We start from the raw sequence: 19,800 nt of genomic DNA on the forward strand, positions 1-19,800 counted from the left end.
ATTGGAGTACAAGTTTTCAAAATAATTTCTAATTATCCTCTGCATTTCTGTAGTGTCTGTTGTGATGTTACCTTTTTCATCACATTTGTTAGTAATTTGAGTGTTCTCTCTCCTTCTCTTCATTAGCATAGCTAAGGGTCTGTCAATTTTGTTTATTTTTTCAAAGAACCAGCTTTTTGTTTTGTCAATTTTTTCTTTTGTTTTGATTTCATTGATTTTAGCTCTAATTTTAATTATTTCCTGCCTTCTACTGCTTTTGGTGTTTATTTGTTCTTCTTTTTCTAGGGCTTTGAGATGTAATGTTAGGACATTTATTTGTGATTTTTTTTCTTCTTTTAAGGAATGAACTTCATGCAATGAATTTTCCTCTTAGTACTGCTTTCATAGTGTCTCAGAGATTTCGATATGTTGTATCTGTGTTCTCATTTACCTCTAAGAATTTTTTAATCTCTTCCTTGATGTCTATTGCAACTCATTGTTCATTCAGTAGCATATTGTTTAGTCTCCAGGTATTGGAGTAATTTATATTTTTTTATTTTGTCAATGATTTCTAATTTTATTCCATTATGATATGATAAAATGCAGGGTAGAATCTCTACTTTTTTGTATTGGCTAAGAGTTGCTTTGTGGCATATTATATGGTCTATTTTAGAGAAGGATCCATGTGCTGCTGAGAAGAAAGTGTATTCACTTGATGAAGAATAAAATATTATAATACATATTATATATAATATATAATTATATATACCTTTATTTTATTTATATGTGGTGCTGAGGGTCAAACCCAGGGCCTCCCTCATGCTAGGTGAGCATACTACTGCTAAGCCACAACCCCAGCCCTATAGTTTCTTTATTCAACTTTCGTTTGGAAGATCTATACAGTGTTGAGAAAGGTGTGTTAAAGTCATCCAGGATTATTGTGTTGTTATCTATTTGGCTCTTGAAATTGAAAAGAATTTGTCTATGAACATAGCTTCTCCATTATTTGGGGCATATATATTTATAATTGTTATGTCTTGTTGGTGTATGGTTTCCTTGAGCAGTATGAAATGTCCTTCTTTATCCCTTTTGATTAACTTTGGTTTAAAGTGTACTTTATTTGATACAAGGATGGAAACCCCTGCTTGCTTCTGCAATCCTTGTTAGTGGTATGATTTTTCCCAACCTTTCACCTTCAGTCTGTGTATGTCTTTTCCTATCAGATGAGTCTCCTGGAGGCAGCATATTGCTGGGTCTTTTTAAAAAATCCAATCTGCTAGCTTATATTTTTTCATTGGTGAGTTTAGGCCATTAACATTCAGGGTTATTATTGAGACATGGTTTGTATTCCCAGCCATATTTGTTTATTTTTGTTATTTAACTTGACTTGTTTTCTTCTTTGATTAGTTTTTCCTTTAGGGTACTACCTCCCTTGGCTGATTTTCATTATTGTTTTTTGTTTCCTGTTCATGGACTATTGTGCCAATGATGTTTTGTAATGCCAGTTTTCTAGCTATAAATTCTTTTAACTTTTGTTTATCATGGAAGGTTTTTATGTCATCATTAAATCTAAAGCTTAATTTTGCTGGATATAAGATACTTGGTTGGAATCCATTTTCTTTCAGAGCTTGATATATGTTGTTCCAGGATCATCTAGTTTTCAGGGTCTGGGTTGAAAAATCTGCCATTATCCTAGTTGGTTTTCCCCTATATGTAATCTGATTCCTTTCTATCTTGGATTTTAATATTCTCTCTTTATTCTGTATGTTGGACATTTTCATTATAATGTGCGTTGGTGTGGATCTGTTGTGATTTTGTACATTTGGTGTCCTGTAGGCTTCTTGAATTTGGTTTTCCAATTCATTCTTCATGTTTGAAAAATTTTCTGATATTATTTCACTGAATATATTGTTTATCCCTTTGGTTTGGAACTCTATGCCTTCTTCTATCCCAGTAACTCTTAAATTTGGTCTTTTTATGCTATCCCATATTTCTTGAATATTCTGCTCATTGTTTCTTACAATTTCCACTGTGTGGTCTACATTCTTCTTTTTTTTTAAAGAGAGAGAGAGAGAAAATTTTTTAATATTTATTTTTTAGTTTTCGGCGGACACAACATCTTTGTTTGTATGTGGTGCTAAGGATCGAACCCGGGCCGCATGCATGCCAGGCAAGTGCACTACTTCTTGAGCCACATCCCTAGCCCAATTATTTTTAAGATTATACATTTTATCTTTATTGTCTGATGTCTTATCTTCCAAGTGGCCTACTCTGTTGGTGATGCTTTCAACTGAACTTTTAATTTAGTTTATTGTTTCTTTCATTTCAAGGATTTCTGGTTTTTTATTTTTTAGAACTTCTATCTCCCTGTTGAGATGATCTTTTGCTTCCTGTATTTGTTTATGTGGCTCCTTATTGAAATGATCTGCCTGTATTTGCTCTCTTATACCTCCTGTCAGTTCACAGAACATTTTAATCATGTACATTCTGAACTCCTTCTTTGTAATTTCTTCTGCTGTGGTTGCCATGGATTCTATTAATGCGATATCTTGATTTCTTTGGTGCACTTTCTTCCCTGTCTTTTCATGTTGCTTGTGTTTCTTCCCTTCTAGTTCTGTGGGTCCAGGGTGTTATTGTTTTTACCCTATAGTTTTGTAGTGCTCCTGTAGGGTTCCAAAACTTCTCCTTTGTGGGGAAAAACAATATTAACAGATCCAAGTATCAATAATATACCACCTATGAACAATTTGTTGTTGAGAGCCACAGGCGAAGGGGCCCCAGCAAACTTCCAGCTGCCAGCAATCAGCTGCCAGCTGATGATTGGCGCACAGCGGCCCCAGAAAACTTCTAGCTGCCAACTGATTGGCTTCTCTGTGGTGAAGCTCATTGGGCTGTTTCCCTGCCCAGACCACGGAGCTGCTCATTGGGGGACTTTTTTTTGGCTCTGCCCACGAGACCCAGCCAATCAGCCTCAAGAGCAGGAGGAGTGGGGGAGGTTGAGAGGCTTGTGGGAAGCCAGTGGTGGCAGTTGGGCTCTGAAGGTTTTCCTGAGGAGCTGTGTGGTTTGGTGTGTGTGGTTCTAAAAATAAAGTTCGTTTCTTTTGACAAGTGGCTCCTGAATTGTGCCCAGCCAGACTGCAGCATTTGTTGTTATTAAGACATTTACATTTTGGTCACAATGTACAGAAATGTTGAATTTGATTATTATCTATAATATAATCAGTAGGTTTGTAAAAGGGCTTACAGTTTTTGACAGTGGACAATGAACTGGGGGGTGAGGCATAGGATGATATGCTGAGGAGGTAGAATGTGAGGATATAGAGTTAATATATCTTAGGAAGTGTGAAAGAGAAATCTTATGAAGAGGGTTACTAGCAAGAGAATAAACAGGAAGTAGTTTGGGGTAGACAAGTACATGGGAAAACAGTAGAGCACATAAAACAAACACATATATATTTAGAAAACTAAAGGATGTTAAAATAATAAAAATTAGAGGGGAAAAGAAAAATAAAAGAAGGGGGAAAAGGGTATATACAACACCTCTATATTATATTATTCAGATGTCCCAGTTATCAAAATCCTAATTCATATAAAGTTCTTGGTTTCACATATGTTGGGAATGTGAGGGCAGGAGGATAGAGGGGGAGAAGAAAGAAGAGAAAAAAAAAGAAAAAAAAATTCTCGAAGGAAGAATCCAGGATTGTTACTATTTTTAGAGATCTGTAACTTTCCTGCTTCTCAATAGATGGGGTTGTCTGTTGTAAGCTGGTGTCTCTGCCCTCTGGGTGGTGAAGGTAACCAGGGTGGGAAGGCTGGTCCTGGTGCCGGGCACCTGGAAGTGAGGAGTGGCACCCACCAGTCCCTGCAGGGACACTGCACCTCAAGGTTTTGTTTTTGGGACCGCTTGTATTCCTTGAGTGCCTGGTCCTAACTCTCTTGTGGTTCAGTGGCAGATCGCTTGCTTCCCATATGTGAGGTGCCTGGTTCGATCCTTGGCACCAAACAAAAATAAACAAAATAAAGATATTGTGTCCATCTATAACTAATATATATATATATATATATAAAGATTTATATATATATATATTTTATATATAAAGATTTATATATATATATAAATCTTTATATATATATATATAAAGATTTCCCAGTTCCTGGTCTCTCTGTTAGTCTAGGAACTTTTGCCCTGTCTCTGTACCTTAGCACTTCCCAGTTGAGGGACCTTTCTCCCAGGGGCTCCTGTGGGCAGTGCCTTGGTCGCACTGTGCACCTGTCCCACTGAGAGCTGTTTTGTGTTGGGAAGTACTATGCTGGATTACCACCAATGGGGAGAGGGGGGTGTTGGAAATCAAGTACGTGGCCAGCTGGAGTTCCAATCTGGGAGCTGCCCCCACCAAACATGGTGAGGAAGGTGAGCCAGGATGGAGTCGGGCTGCTTCCAGAGCCAGGCGATGGCGTTGTGCTGAGGGTATGTATCAGCTGAGTGACCTGCATGGGAGTTGGGCAGCATCTGGGAGTTCTGCAGCGGTGCTGATAGATGATCCTACTTAGGTGATCGGGAGCCCTGTGTTGGCTAGATCTTTGGGAGTTGGGTGTCGGGAGTCCGGGAGTGCTTAAATGCTGAGGCCAGGAGCCACACATGGGGGGTACAGCGCTGGTTATTTCTGCACGAGAGCGCAGCTGTATAGGGGTCCTCTATCACTCTCAGAGATGCTGTATTCCCACTAGATGAGATCTGGGTCACAGAGCGACACAAAATGCTGCCTCCCTCTGGCCCTACCATCTTGGATCCTCTCCAATAGAACTCTTAAACCCTACTCGGGCTGGGGTTGTGACTCAGTTGTAGAGTGCTTGCCTAGCATGTGAGAGGCACTGGGTTCGATTCTCAGCAACACATAAATAAATGAATAAAATAAAGTTTCATCAATGTCTAAAAATTAAAAAAAAACACCTCTTAAACCCTTCTCAAAATAATCAAACACTACAGAATATGTAGCAATACAATTTTCCCCCCTTGAAGACACTTTGTTGCCTTCAATTTGGGTTGTAGCAAAGCTGTCATCCTGTCATGAGCCAGAAAATTTCTGTTGTGACTCTGTGTTAGATCCCTAGTTCCTGGATTTAATTTCTACCCAGTTTTGGACTTGTTTCCTTGTTTTGATGGAGTTTATCTCCAAGGAGTTTTCTAAGAAAGAATGCAAGGAAAACAAATATTTTGAATACTTTTATGCCTAAGAATTCCTTTTCTTCCATCTTCACACTTGGTTGAGAATGTGAGAGTACGTAACTTTGTAGTTTTGAAGGTCCAGATCCACTGCTTTGTAGGATACAGTGTTGCAATTGAGAAATCTTTTATTATGACTCTTGATAATTTGAAAAATTTTCTCTTTACCTAGATATTCTTAAATTTTATAACCATCTCTTGTTGTGGGTCTTCTATTAATATTGGACAGTAAATGGGCCTTTTTATTATGGAAAGTTCTATTGGAAGTAAGTTTCATGTAGTATTTCTTCTATAATCCATTCCTCTCATTTCTCTTTTTATTTTCCTGGAATGTGCATTGATTGACCCTCCTGAACTGAGTTGTGGTATCTAATATGCCCTTTACTATTTGCCACCAACTTTACTATCCAGCTCACCTATTGAATATTTATTTCCACTATCATATTTTGAAGAGTTCTTTTCAATTCTTGGAGTAACTGTTTACATTTGTTTTTATTTTTTTGCATTTGAAGTGATTTTTTGGAAGTAAAATATTGTCTTTTATTCTTTTTTGTTTGTTTGTTTGTTTGTTGAGAATGTTAAAATTAAGTGTTCCTTAGTTTATTTTGACATTTACTTTTACTCCCAGAATTGTCTAAATTTCCTCAAAATTTCTTTCTTGGTCTCTGTTTTTCACACTGGAGTCTTTTTTCAGATGCTTGATGACTTGGTGTTGTACAGTCTGTTTTAGAATGTGAGATAAGAAAGCCAACTGGAAACTTTTCTGTGCATGGGCTGGCTGACAAATTGATGACCTTCCCAGCAGGGAGATAGAGCAGGTCCAAGACATTTCATGTGGTGTATTAGTCAGAATGAGATTTAGTTGAACACAACAAAAATAAACAAATAGCAGAGTCTTAATAAAATTAAAATTTATTTTTTCCTCAAATAAAAGAAGCCCAGCTTCCATGGTCCAGGGCTTCTGCGGCACCTCCTCATCAGGGATGTAGGAAACATCCACCCTGCTATCCCACTCTCTTAAATCAATGTCCCATGGTCCAGGTGTCTTCTCAAGCTCTAGCTCTAGCTTTATAAAGAATCTGCATTATAGACAGCAGGGAAAAAGAAAAGCAAACTCTCAGTCTCTTCTGGGAAGCTCCACACAACATTTAACTTACACATTTTGTGTAGAAATTAAACACATGCCCACGTCTAACTGTAAGCAAGACAATAAAATGTAGTCTTTTAGCTGGGTGTATTGTTACCTCTGGTGAAATTGGGGACTCAAAGCAAAAGTGGAAGTTGAGAATGGATATTAGGGTTGGTAATTAGTGGCCTCTGCCATGTTGAGATTTCTCCAGTGTCAGTATCTATGAATCTTTTTCCTTGGGCTGGTAAGTTTCTTCAAAGAGGGCTCCTCCCATTCCCATCATTTAAATCTCCCTGAAACAAAATGTCAGGCGGTGCCTCTGGTGCCCACCGCACACCTCTGATTGTATTGTTGCCGGTGGGGAGGTTTGTGTAACTCACCTTGCTCTGACAAAGTCCAACCATAAGCACATGCTGTGGGTCTTTCTGCTTTCTGCCACAGAGATTCTGTGGAACTGAGAGTACAGCCCAGAAGGGTAAATTGTAAACACCTTCAGGGACAGTTCTCACCTAATGAGGACTGGGAACTGAAGGGTGATTGTTCTAGGTCCGTGTCCATCTGAGTTGTGAACCTCTGAAGGAGTTCTGGTGACTTCTCTGGAGGCCCTGGTGGAATCACCAGTTGTGCATAGTAGAAACTGTTACAACCTACACCTGTACTGTATTTGTATCGACTTTTCTGCCTTCCCTGTTACCTCACTCTTGCTTGCTGGGACCATGCCTGTCCCTCCAAAATCACTGCACCAAGGTCTTGACTTAGGCTTTGCTTTTGAATAAACTCAACCTAACTAAAAAGGAATCTCATTATTTTAATTCTAAGCTTAGATCCTTATATCTTATGTACTCACATAAAACATCAATGGGGCAGCCAGGAGATACCACACATTGGCAAGAAAAGAATTAAAAGGGGGAAAATGAATACTTTTTGAATTCTTTATTACATTTCATATTGCTGTTCACTTCCTGTGAATCTGTGAAGCACGGTTAAATAAATTATTAACTCAATTCTCATGTCAAAATGTATACATGAAGTTGGGTGAAGAATCTGTCATGATTGGCTTACACAGTTAGGAGGTGTTCTGAGGAAATGAGCCTCATTTATATGCACATAAAGACATCATAGGAAATTTTAAAAAGCATATCTGAAATTGACTCTATAGCTAAAAATAGGGTGTACAGTTCCTATAGGTCCTTTTGTACTTGTTCCATGGATGCAATGAATTAGTTATAGATCTCTCTTACTTTCCCCAGCACGGCACCAGGAACTTGTAGGTGATTCATTCCTGCTGAATAAATGAATGAATGAATAGAATGTTGGTGTCTACTAGTCTCTGTTGTTTTTTTTTACATCTTGTAAAATAAGTTGAAAATAATGTGCTGACATATTTGAGGAGGTTTTTTGAGGACATCACACACACACACACACACATATACTAATAATAAACGTATCTAAAATTTTCTATTCTTCTTTATGCTTTGCATCAACTCTGTGGTGGCATTTTAAGAAATTAAAAGTAGATCACTAGTCATTTAACATAAGAATCTTTATTTTGAATTGATTTCATAGATATTTTGAATCAGAATAAGATGCCATGTTAATTTAAAAACTTCAAGAGAGAAAAAAAAGAGGATGTGCTAGTGAAAATATATTTTACAGTTCATGTATTTAGTATTTAATAAGCCGCTTTGCATTCTAATATCTGCAAATTTGATATTATAATGATTTTGGTGTCTATGCTACACATTGAGGCCCCACAAGTCCTAAAGTTCTTAACAGAAAAAAAATCCTTAGCAAATTGATGTATTGATGTTCAGTTTAGTTCAATTTAATAAGATTTATTAAATGTTGCACCCAACACTGTTCTGTTGGTGCAGTCAGCTGTAGAGTGTGCCCTCCTGAGTATCCAGGAGTAAAGAATTAGGAAACAACAGACCCACTGGCCCATCTCTTAGAACTCTAGAAGGAGAGTGCAGGAAGGAGGCAGGAGAGGGAGTGGAGCTCTCCTTTTGGTTGCCTTCCTGGGAGATGCCTAGTAATCCTCAGTGGGGTCTCCACTTCCACATTCCTTATTGATTCCTTTTCTTACGTTCAGATGAACTCCGTTAGCTTTCTAGGGCTGCTATAACAAAGTACAATGAACTTGTGGTTTGAAACAACAGAAATTTATTCTCTCACAATCTGAAGACTGGATGTCTCAAACCAGCAGGTAGCTCTGGGCCAGAGTCCCCTTTCTGCAGCTTATTGGGAGGCTCCTTCCTTGTCTCTTCCCACCTGCTGGTGGCTGCTGGTGATCTTTGGCATACCTTGGCTTGTAGATGCATCCCTCTAATCTCTAGCTCTTTTATGGTATTGTCCCCTATGTGGTCATGTCTCTCCTCTCTCTCTCTCTCTCTCTCTCTCTCTCTCTCTCTCTCTCTCTCTCTCCTTTTCTTTTTAGCAGTGTTGGGGATTGAACCCAGGGCCTTTGTGCATGCTGGGCAAGTGCTCTACCACTGAACTATATCCCAAACCCTCTCTTCTTTTTATAAGGATAAAAGTAATATGATTTTAGGACTCACCCTAATCCAGTATGACAACCTCTTTACTTAATAACATCTGCAAAGAGCCTAGTAAACTCATATTCATGTTAAGACTTCAACATATTTTCTTTTGAAAGAGACAATCAACCTATAATATATTATATCCTTATTTCATTCCAAGAGTGAAAAATAGCACCACATTTTTGTAAAGATAAAAGTTATCATCTGTGTTGCTGATTATTGTTATTTCTAATCAAAATTGAGGGCTAAATTTCATGTAGTAGGTATATGTAAGATGTGTTTAAAGAAACGGGGATATTTGAAGTCAGATAAGCAAGTAATGAAACAGTGAATTTTAAAACTCAGATAATCAAGTAAACAAACAGCACATGAGGTGAACAGAATATTGAGGTGACAAAGGGCTTACTTTCCTTCTCTTTGTGATAGATTCACTAGATGGAATGTGGATGACTGAATCAGGGTCTGCTGTGTAATATTCCAAACATATTTTCCCTGAGACTAGGACAAATGAAAACAGTCATGTGAAACACTACTTAGAATTGAGGAAAATATAAACAGGACACAATATGATGGATATGCAAGTCGGATTTCCTTTCATAGTGAAATTGGATAAGAACACATTTGATTTTGCTTCAACTGTATCTACAGTTAAGCCACAAATTGCTTCTTGCAACTCTAGTAACTCTGTGAGCAATAAGATCAAATGCATAATATCTTGGTCCGCTGAAGAAAAGGAAGAAGCCTACAAAAAAAGAGATAATTTATTGAATTAGCTTGCAAAAGAGATCAGATGTTTTCAGTTAAAGAAGACACCTGCCCCCTCCCATCCTAATATAGTATCCAAATGCAAAAGTGTCATTTAAAAATTATAAATAAATTTATTAGTAGCTTTCTCTCCCCCCCTTACTTACGATCCTGCTGGAAAACTGCATCAATTCTACTTTCTATTCCTGGAAAAGTACTTGATATGCTTTTGGGATAACCTGGTTCCATGGATTGTCTTTCGTTATCATATCTGGTAAAAAAAAAAAAGTCACAGGATTTAATATCAATGTAAACTATAGGGATAACAGTTTTATTTTAATTATACAATTAAAACTTTACAAAGGACCTTCTCATATACTTTTTCTTTCATATTTCACAGTGTTTTATTTATTGAAATTAGGAATGGTTAATTTCATCTAAGGGTACACACTTATTTATTAAACATATGGGTATTGTTAATTCTAAAACAGGGTTCTTATTGTTGATACAAGATCATTCTCCAAAACAAGAGTTAATATTTTCTAAGGATTTTTAATTAATTGTTACATAGTATGTGTATGTATGTATGTGTATGTGTGTTTACATAAATGAAAATTATATGTTCATCTTGGGCACCAGATTATTTGCTTGTTTGTGTCAGAATTTAACTATTAATAAGAATTAGCCTATGTCTTTCTTTGCATCTCAAACTAGTGTTTCATGAGAATGTATTCTGTTTCACAAAATTCTCAATACTATTGTGCAGGCATTTTAACTTTATAAAAATAAAAACTTCAAAAGCCATGGTAACACCAGTCATCTTGTGAAAATGAATCTAGTCTCATGAAAACCTCTCAAATCTTACCTAGGTATTTCAAACCTTCATATGTCTGATTCTTATTGGTTTGTAGACAGGGTGGGGGTGAAGAAACAAGGATTTCTACTTATAATTGAAAAATGTTTATCCTACCTCCAGAATTGGTCGTTTACAAAGAAGTATGTCTTCCTTCTATAAGAAACAGCTGCGTCTATTGCTTGCACAGTGCTTGGGAAGCCGAAGTTGGTCATGCTCCTGGGATAACCTCGCAGAATGTCATAGCCACTCAGAGCCCAGTATTGGTTGCCTGTCATGATTCAGGTTACACATTAAATAAAGTTCTTCAGTTTCTACGAGATAATATATACTCCTTCCTGGTCTTTGAATAATTAGCCATAAAGAAATAAAAATGGGAAAAAAAACAGTCTTTGAAAGATGAGGGTAGAAAAGTTAATTTCATGGGGCTGTGAGAGCCCTAGTGGTTCCTCCCTGCATCCATAAAACATTCCGACTTCTTATCCTGACATTCGGGGCCCCACAATTGAATGTTCTATCTCATGCGACTTCTAAATTATAAACTTGAGAAATGTTAGAAAATTATATCTAGGATGAGGATGGAAAATACTAAACAGGGTCTACTGTGGTTTTCTCAGTTTGTTGATGACAATACTGAAGCCTGAAGACAGCGTAACCTGCTCAAATTCACGCAGTGGAGAGTGACCAAGATGGGGCCCACCCTGGTGTCTGGGCAAAGCCCTGGCCCACACAAGCTCTCTGTGGCTTACCCTTCAGAACCTGACCCACAAAGAACCTTGCTCCTTCCTGTCAGGAAGAACTAAAATAAGAAAACTTTAAGAAGTTACCTTTGAATAGGAAAACCAGGTCTCTATCAAAATCCTCATAAGCAGCCTGAATACCATTTGGCAGGGATGGCCAGAATAGAGAAATAAAATTGAGTTCAACTAGTCGGAGCTGAGGATGCCGTCTCCAGAAGTACCTAATAGGACACAAGGAAAAGTGTACCACATGCAAATATACACAGTAGTCTAGGTTGTCAGTTTCTGTGATTCTCAGGTAGTAATGGCCATTATGAGATTGCTGGGAGGATATAATTATATCATGTATGCAATTTTTACTACAGTGACCAGCACATGGCTAGGCTCTGTGGTGATACTGTCTCTTCCTCAGGGAGGTCACGGGAGTGATATTATTTGATTTGGCATTGCCCCAAATGCAATTAAATGTCCTCCCACATTAACAGATCTTACTTCATTAATACTTTCATTACAATAGTCATTAAATATAGGTAGCCATTGACAAAAGCAAAAACACATTTTAAAATCTGTGATTCCACTCACAAATAGCAAAAAAGAAAAAAGAAAAAAAAAGAGAGAAGATTTTAATGTCAGACGATTTGCCTCACAGCTAAACTAAGTGATAGCTTCTATTTACTTGGCTGATTTTGAATGAATTCAATGATGTTTTGGTGTTGATTAAACACATTTATCAAGTTTCCCAAGCAAATATAGCCCATGTCTATTTATAACACCAAATATCTGAATGCTTTAGTGTTGTTTTTTTTTTTCCTTGTATGTTCTGAGTTACCCAGAAAACACTAAAACTTCCAATGAGGTGTGTATGTGTAGAATTCAAAAGAAAAACTGAATAATTAGACTTAAATAGAATCCTGTTTTAAAATCTGGTAGTAAGAGAAGGAAGGAACAGTTCCACTTTATACTTGTCTTTAAAGAAGAGTATTTCTCCACGGAGCGTGGTGGCAGCATCAAATGTCAATCGGGGATCACAGGCTGTGGGTGTGGTTTCCCCGGTAGGTTGGATAGGGTTATTTGAAGGTCCTGGGGGTAAAAGGGTTTTTATAAGCATGAGTCCAGCGTCACTCTTAGCTTTTACTTGAGCTATTTCTCAGGAAGGTGAAGGGCCTTCGCAGAAGAGAAATGCTGCCAGCCCCTCCCACGAGGCACTGAAGTTGCTGTACATTGGCCCTCCTGAAGTTTGTTTGCTTAACAAGAGTAATGATGATTTTCAGGATGAGTTTCAGGTTAAGTTGGGAAGTAAAGAAATGTAAATCTCTGCCCTCCTCCCTTTAATTTCTAATATTCTCTCCCCCTTCTTGGTTACTTCTTCTGATACTTCTGGTCATTCAGTGTCAACTTCCTTCCCACCAAAATTCACATCCAGGGAAATAGCTGATACTTGTCTTTTATCTTACATTGCAAATATAGTTCAAATTTTATCTGTATCTTTTATATAAGAATTTACATTTTAATGTATTTTGTTATTGTAAGATGAAGGGCTAAACTGATAGTTAAGGGAATTTAAAACATCAATGAGCAAACAAAGGAGGTGTTTGGGGTGAAGGGGAGAGTTGGGATACAGAGGGAATTGGATTAGTGTTCAGCGATCCTGGAAATTCAACCATCACCAAAAAATCTCCTGATTGTCATTCTTAATTTTATGTTACTCTTCTGCCAGAGAGGGGAGAGTGCTTCACCTAATTCCCTTCCTCTCCTCTCAATTCCCTTCCATTTCACTCCATTCCATTGCACATTTCTAGGGAACAGGAGGGCAACAGGAATGAGAGATACTGTGGTTTTACCCAGAGAGAACTTCTTAGAACCAGGCAAAAGTTCCCTGCTCGCCTCCCTGAAAAATAAGTATTGTTTTAACCACACTCCACTTCTGTCCCCCCTTCTCCTTCAGACAACTATTCTAATATGTTCACTGTATACATTTTTGTTTGCATGTTCTTTAAAATGCCTTGCTTCATCTATTATACATTTTAGGTCTATGTAAAGTCATAGATTGTGTCATTTAATTAATACCTTATAGAGTAGTGTCATTCTGTTTCTTCTTCACAAAGCTCAAAGATTTGAAGACCCTTTTACTTTATTGCCATATACACTCCTAATGCTGTTTCCACCTATGGCACTAGGTGCCCTCCAACTCCCACCACCATATGTAAGACTTGAGTGAACATCTTCAGCGTGCTCTGTATCTGTCCCCTTAGGACCTAGGTGAGGTTTTTTTTAAGTATATCTAGGAGCAGGTTTGCAGTATTGAAAAGGCACAGTCCTGTTTTTTTAGACTACATAAATTGGGAAACAAAAAATGAAGAAGAAAAACTCCCCATCATCTAGAGACAATGACTGGGGATTGACGTGGTGTACATTTCTTCCCAACATTTTTTTTTAAAGCAGTGATAGAGGCTCCATCCCCAAGGCCTCCTTTGCTTATACCACATTTATTGCTGGAAACTTTCAGAGTTCAGTTTGAGCTTGCCCCGAGGACAGAACATGCTAGAAGTCCAAAGAGAGATGCTCATTGGGCCTGTTGGGAGCCTATTTCCAGGTACCACCATGTGCTGCATGGTTCCTTATGATGACCTTACCGTAGATGGCCTGAATGCCATTGATGTCATCTTGAGGGAGTGAGTAGGTGCTGGGCTCTCTGAAAGCATAGTTGGGGTACATCAAGGCACCAGGGTCAGAGGAATGAGAGAGCCCTAAGGAATGGCCGAACTCATGTGCAGCAACCAGAAACAAGTTGTAATCTGAAATACAAGCAGGCGTGGTGAATGACTTCAGGAGGATTCCACATGGAAGAAGCATGATCTCTAGAAATTTAGTTTCCAAGCCAAGCGACATTTCCCATGATCACCTTTTACATCTTCTCTTAGATATCTGAAGAAATGGGGAGTGGGAAGAATCTAGGGAAGAAGGGAGGAGGTGAATCTGAGCTTCTTGTCAAGTCTTAGAACTAAGAAAAGCTGCTTTTATTCTAGTCCCCACACTTTGTGAACATGGGACTGAGGCTTGGAGAAAATTTATCCTCCTGTACTCCCCCACACCGGCTATCCAGTGCCTAGACCCTCCAGCCCATTAGTAGGGTCTTAGTAAATGGGCAGTTAGGAAGGAAGCCTTCAGGCAGTAGGGGAGACTGAGATGCAGGGATGTCTCTCATTCACTCCCTGGTCAGCCATAGCCTAGGATGGCTCCTCCTATGTCCATGCTCTCCAAGCAGCTCTAGGACTTAATTTTCACCAGAGAGAGGCAAAGCCATCCTCTCTCGTTCCCTTTCCCCATCTTCTAACTTCCACGAACATAGTGCCTTTCGTACCAAAGAACTTTAAAATTCCCCATCAAACAAAGCCCAAGCACCTTTCCCTGGCCTTCAAGACCTTTCAGAAAACATCTTTGAGTGCCTGGGTACCGAGTGAGGGGCTGTGTGAGATTTTCAGGGGTTCTTTGTTCTCTAGGAGTGCATCATCTAGAAGAGAAGATATGTGTGCAAACAACTTGAAGGCACAGAAAAATGAGTGAGAACAGATAGGAGAAACAAAGGCTCTCAGGGGGAAGGCCTCATCTCCCGCTGAAGGCAAGCTAGACGGTGGCTTTTGTCACAGCATGGCTAGATGAGGGAGATTCTTAAAGATAGGGTTTGGGGCAAGAAAATGGACATTTCAAAGAGAGAAAGCAATGTGAACAAGTGTAGGAAGATGGGAAGCATGAAATGTGTTCTAGAAATGGTCCATGCACAGTGTGGCTGGTGTATTTGAAATGTGAAGACAAGTCACAGATGAGGGTGGACAATCATGAAAAGGCTTCCATGCCAAGTGAAGGTATTTAGACCTGATTTGGTGCAGACTATCTAAACACTGAAACTTTTAAGCAGGAGAGTCATGTGATCTAAGATGGGCTTTCCAAAGACAAACCATGCTGCAGGGAAAAATTAGAGGGAGCAGAGTCTGAAGGGGGCGAGTCCAGTTAGGAATTTGAATCATTAAGTGGAGGTAAGAAATGATGATTGCCTGAACTAGTGGAGACAACTACTAGTGGGGAGGAATAGTGTCACGGAGAGTTATTATTTATCTTCGGGTATACACATCTCCTAGCACAGGGACTTGAGTAGACATTCACAACATTATGTAGAGAAAATGGAGGGAGGAACAAGTCCCAAATAAGGTAGAAGGAGCCTTTCCTGTCATTTTCTGAAATGTGCTCTCTGGCACATTGTGACCTGATAGCTTTGTTAAATCCCACATTGTCTGCATACACCTGTCCTCAGCTCTTTTCTTCCCGTTAGGTGGCCTTGCTCTTCTAGTTATGAGGAGACTCCTGGAAGGAGTGGTTTGCTGCATAGGAACATACCATTGAAAAAGAGCTTCCTGAAAATGAAACTAAGTGAGAAAATGTGGCTACTTTTTTCTAAATAGGATAACTTCCCAAGTGAACCAAATTATTTCTGAATTTCCAAAAAATCGGAAAATAGGTCTTTTCAAATACCATTATATTTCATAATATTAAAAAAATATGACCTAAAACATTGGTCAGTAAACTTTTAGGCTTTGTAAGCCATATAGTCTCTGTCACAGCCACTTAGCTCTGCTGTTGCAGAATGAAAGCAGCCTTAGCTAATACATAGCCAAATGAGCCTGTCCTGCCTCTAATAAAACTTTATTTACACAAACAGGGGCCAGGCAGGATTTGGCCATGGTTTGTAGTTTTCTGATCCCTGCCTGCTATGGTTTGCATGTGTTACTCAGAAATTCATGTGATACAAACTTAACCCCCCAATACAGCAATGTTGAGAGATGGGGCCTAATGGAAAGTTTAGATTAATACTCTTAATAAGTCTGCTAGTTCATTCTTTCCTCTCTTGCCCTTCTACCTTCCACCATGTGAGGATGCAGCAAGAAAGACCTCAACAGGCCAGCACCTTGATCTTGGATTTCCTACCCTTTAAAATCATGAGGAAATAATTTTTCTTCTTCATCAATTACCAAATCTCAGGTATTCTGTTATAGTAGATCAACAGACTCAGATAGTACCCTAGGAAATAAGGTCAATATTTAGTTTTGGAATTCTTTTAAACTCAAAATGACTTAGTTTTTTAAGGTAGCAAAATTTTTAAATGATCATTTGCGAGAGTTTGAAATATTACAATAAGTTGGGAGTGTGCACACACATATGTATGTAGATTCTAATGTGCAAAGTTAATTCAGAAGCTGCAAGTAGACATAATCTTGGTTAACTTACTTCTAGAAGTTTGTGTCCATGTTTCTTCTGCATCAAAGTGAGCATCTCCTCCAATACCTTGGCCAGGCTGAAAGGCATGAGCAAGGATTCCATTGGGTCCATCAAATGGAGAGTTGTCACCATGATCTGAAATAAAACAATTAGTTAAGTCCTTTTCACATCTCAGGTTAGCTAGGGATGCAAAACTGAGCATGAGTTCTTTGAGCCTACCTCTCTGGGCAAAAGCAATATTGATGTCTGCTTCTCCCTGGGATACCCTGGTGAAGGTCAGAGGTGATGCAGCGCTCCAGACTTTAAAGGCTTTCTCAAACGCGGTTTCCACTTCAGCCTCTGACAACTGTGGGGTGTAGTTTATAATCCTTCAAAATGAGAAGGAGCAAAAAGGGTCGGTTACTTCTGGGAACAGCCTTCCATTGGCAGACAAGCCACTCTTTATGTGAGACTTGAATATGTAAGGTGCCACCACTGGAAAGTGGATGAGGAGGGAGTGTGAGCCTCTGGGTTAAAAGCAGGCACAGTGTGGACAGAGTATGCATATCCTTACGTCTCCATGTCCGCACCTGCAAAATGAGGATGATAACATCATCTTCCTCTCATAGGTTTGTTGCAGGGACTAAATACACATAAAGCATTTAATTTTCTACTTGGCCAATAGTGTTTCACAAATACTGAAAGGTCAAGCCAGATTCTCTCCAGCAAAATTAAGACTTTTTTTGGGGGGGGGGTCCTAAAGTCAGTACCTGGAGAGACAGCCTCCCATTGCCATAGCCTTCTTTAGATTGGTGGAGAAGGAAGACCAAAAAAAAAAAAAAAAATGGCAGGCTTTGGATTAAAACAAAACCAAAAAACAACCATGGGATCACTACCCTTTCGTTCTCATACTTTTTCCGAGTTCATGCTTGACTCATTCACGGTTCGTTCTCTGCAGAGGCAGGGCTATTTACCCATTTGTGCCTGGCATATCATAGGAGCTGGGTATGTAAATTCTGAAGCTCTAGAAGTATCACCTGTAAGTCAGGTCAGTGTGTTTCCAGGGCCTTCCAGGGGTCAACATATAGTCACCACTATCGGGCACTCCACAGCGAGGCTTTTCCATCATCTCCAGAGTTTCTGCATTTGGCTTCCCCGTCACATTCAACCCAAAAAATCGCTGCATTTCCTTGAGCTTTTCAGCAATCATGCTAGGGCTGTTCTTCCATATAGACCGATATTGGATGCTTGGTAGCTGGTAGAACTTTTCTAGGTAATTCTGGACAAAGTAAGCATAAGGGTCTTTGCTGTGAAATTACCATCAGTTCTCTGGGCATTTTGCAACCTTTTCTAAATTAATAGAGAGCTCAAACTCAGATTCTGACAGCCACAGGAATGCTTAACTTATATTCATGGGTTGACTTTGAGGGAACAATGCTTATTAGAAAGAATGCTCCTCTGTTTAGTGTACAAGTTAATGGCCATGCACAAAAATGAGTGTTCACAGGGGACCAGGACCAAGTCACACACATGCAAAAAGCTGCTATAGTCAGGAAACTGCCTTCTTACCTCTATTTAAAAAAAATCAGGACTAGAATTTTTTGGCTTCTGTTGAGTCATTAGTTGCATCAGTGCAGATTTTTAATTTTAATCCTTTTATTTTTAACTACTGGAGAGGTTTAATGAAGAAGCGGAGGCATATAGAAGTGAGGCACAATGTAGGTCCCAACTCACCATGTTGCCTCTCTAATGAGAACTGATCATTTCAAAAGAAGTCCGAATATGTTTGGGGGTAAAGGGAGCATCATTGATATTAACGTTTTATTCACCAAATTATTTCCTTTGGAAGGGGCTCAAAATCATTTTTAAAAATTTATTTATTTTTACATTACAATTCTTGATACACCCCAAAATCACTTGAAAATACAATTTCTGATGGGTGTTAACAAGCCAGTCCTGAGTCTCTGTCTCATTTCATGTGATCTGTGAACCTGACATTTTGAAGGTGACACAGGACAGAGCACATACTATGAGATTGAATAGGTTTGGGCAAATCTTAACTGTGAGGCTTGGACACATTACTTATCTGATTTAAGATTCACTTTTGTCTCTGAAATAAGAATAATAATTTCCTCCCACAGGGCTGTTATGAACTCAGAAGGTACCTTGTAAAGAGTAAGCACTCAGTGGATTTTAGATATTAACTCTGGGGTCACAGTTATCATTGTAAGAAATACACCCCAACCCTCCAAAGACAATAAGAACAATGCTATTCTATAACTGAAGTGCTAAGAAAATTGTGTGTGAGAAACACATACACCACATTCCCTTGTATTTATTAAACATTTGGCCTATTATACTGCAAAGCAATGTAGAAAAGCTATTGGTTTTGCTTTTAAAATTAAAATACTTCCAAGAGTTTATAAGTGTTTCACAGTTGTTGCTGGGAAATCTGTTTGCACTATGTGCTACTTCTAGTCCATTATAACCCCATCCTCATGTTTTCTTCTATTTCTGACACTTTTGGGTGTAAAAAAAAAATGCCCATATCAGAAGCAGCAGATGTGTAGTACCTGGATTACAGATATAGTGGAAGAGAAAAATCTTAGGTAAGAAAGAAAACCATTACTTTTAAATGAATTTTCAGCTGGAGGAGACTGCAGTATTTTCTCAAGTTTTGAAGAGCCCAGTTTGTTTTCATGTCTAGATTTTAGAGTGCTGGACCTTACCAGCTTGGAACACTTCAAATCACTAGAAGGAAGAGAGATGGAACCTCAAGCAAATCATTCAGACCATTTCTTTCAGGCTATTTAGACTGAAGAGAGAGAGAGAAAAAAAAACCTGCACGATTTCCTAATAATTAGTAAATCAACCATCCACTTAATTAATAAGTAATTTACCTGAACAATTTTTGCATTTTTCTCTTCTGAGTGTTCAGAAGGTACAGGAAAAGCCTTGGTGAGCTGCATATGGAGTAAGAACAGAAATGGAAATGTCTTCAGACCAAGCATGGCCTTTTCTTCAATTCTACCTCTCCTGGCCTTCCTTTCTGCTCCTCTGGGTAGGGCCTAATGGGTACACTGAAGTTCTCAGCATCCTGTGATGCTCCTGGCTCTCTTTTGGTCCCTTATAAAGCCATGTCTTTAACAATTGTTGCATCAGGAATATGAAGCAACACAGGTTCATTACACTCTGACAATTTTTGCAATGTCAAAATGTGATTTGGTACCTCAAAATGGGTGAAGCTTTCAATAGAAAAAAGACAGTATAATTTGCAGCTCTGCTTTGGGGGTTTTATTTACTCTTGCAAAATTGTCTGGTCAAGAAGAAGGAACAAGGGA

The 19,800-nt window shown here is 38.7% G+C and overlaps 1 protein-coding gene across 1 annotated transcript; it reads right to left on the reverse strand.

The window, feature by feature from the left end:
- Positions 1-9,504: 9,504 nt before the first annotated feature.
- On the reverse strand, positions 9,505-19,470 carry Mmp8 (matrix metallopeptidase 8). Its single transcript, XM_026392488.2, has 10 exons — positions 19,360-19,470; positions 17,497-17,738; positions 16,700-16,848; positions 16,490-16,615; positions 13,843-14,004; positions 12,172-12,289; positions 11,297-11,430; positions 10,587-10,740; positions 9,784-9,887; positions 9,505-9,614 (listed from the first exon to the last, which is right to left on the reverse strand). Exons 1-10 carry the CDS (start codon positions 19,468-19,470, stop codon positions 9,505-9,507), a joined length of 1,410 nt encoding a protein of 469 aa, XP_026248273.2.
- Between the last annotated feature and the right edge of the window lie 330 nt (positions 19,471-19,800).

This window comes from Urocitellus parryii, chromosome 4 (assembly GCF_045843805.1).
Source record: "Urocitellus parryii isolate mUroPar1 chromosome 4, mUroPar1.hap1, whole genome shotgun sequence".
NCBI lineage: Eukaryota > Metazoa > Chordata > Mammalia > Rodentia > Sciuridae > Urocitellus > Urocitellus parryii.

Coding starts and splice junctions, on each gene's coding strand:
- Mmp8 (XM_026392488.2), bottom strand. CDS start 19,470: ATGCTTGGTCTGAAGACATTTCCATTTCTGTTCTTACTCCATATGCAG. Junction 17,739..19,359: donor AAAATGCAAAAATTGTTCAG/GTAAATTACTTA, acceptor TACTTTGTCCAG/AATTACCTAGAAAAGTTCTA. Junction 16,849..17,496: donor CACACTGACCTGACTTACAG/GTGATACTTCTA, acceptor CTCATTTTGAAG/GATTATAAACTACACCCCAC.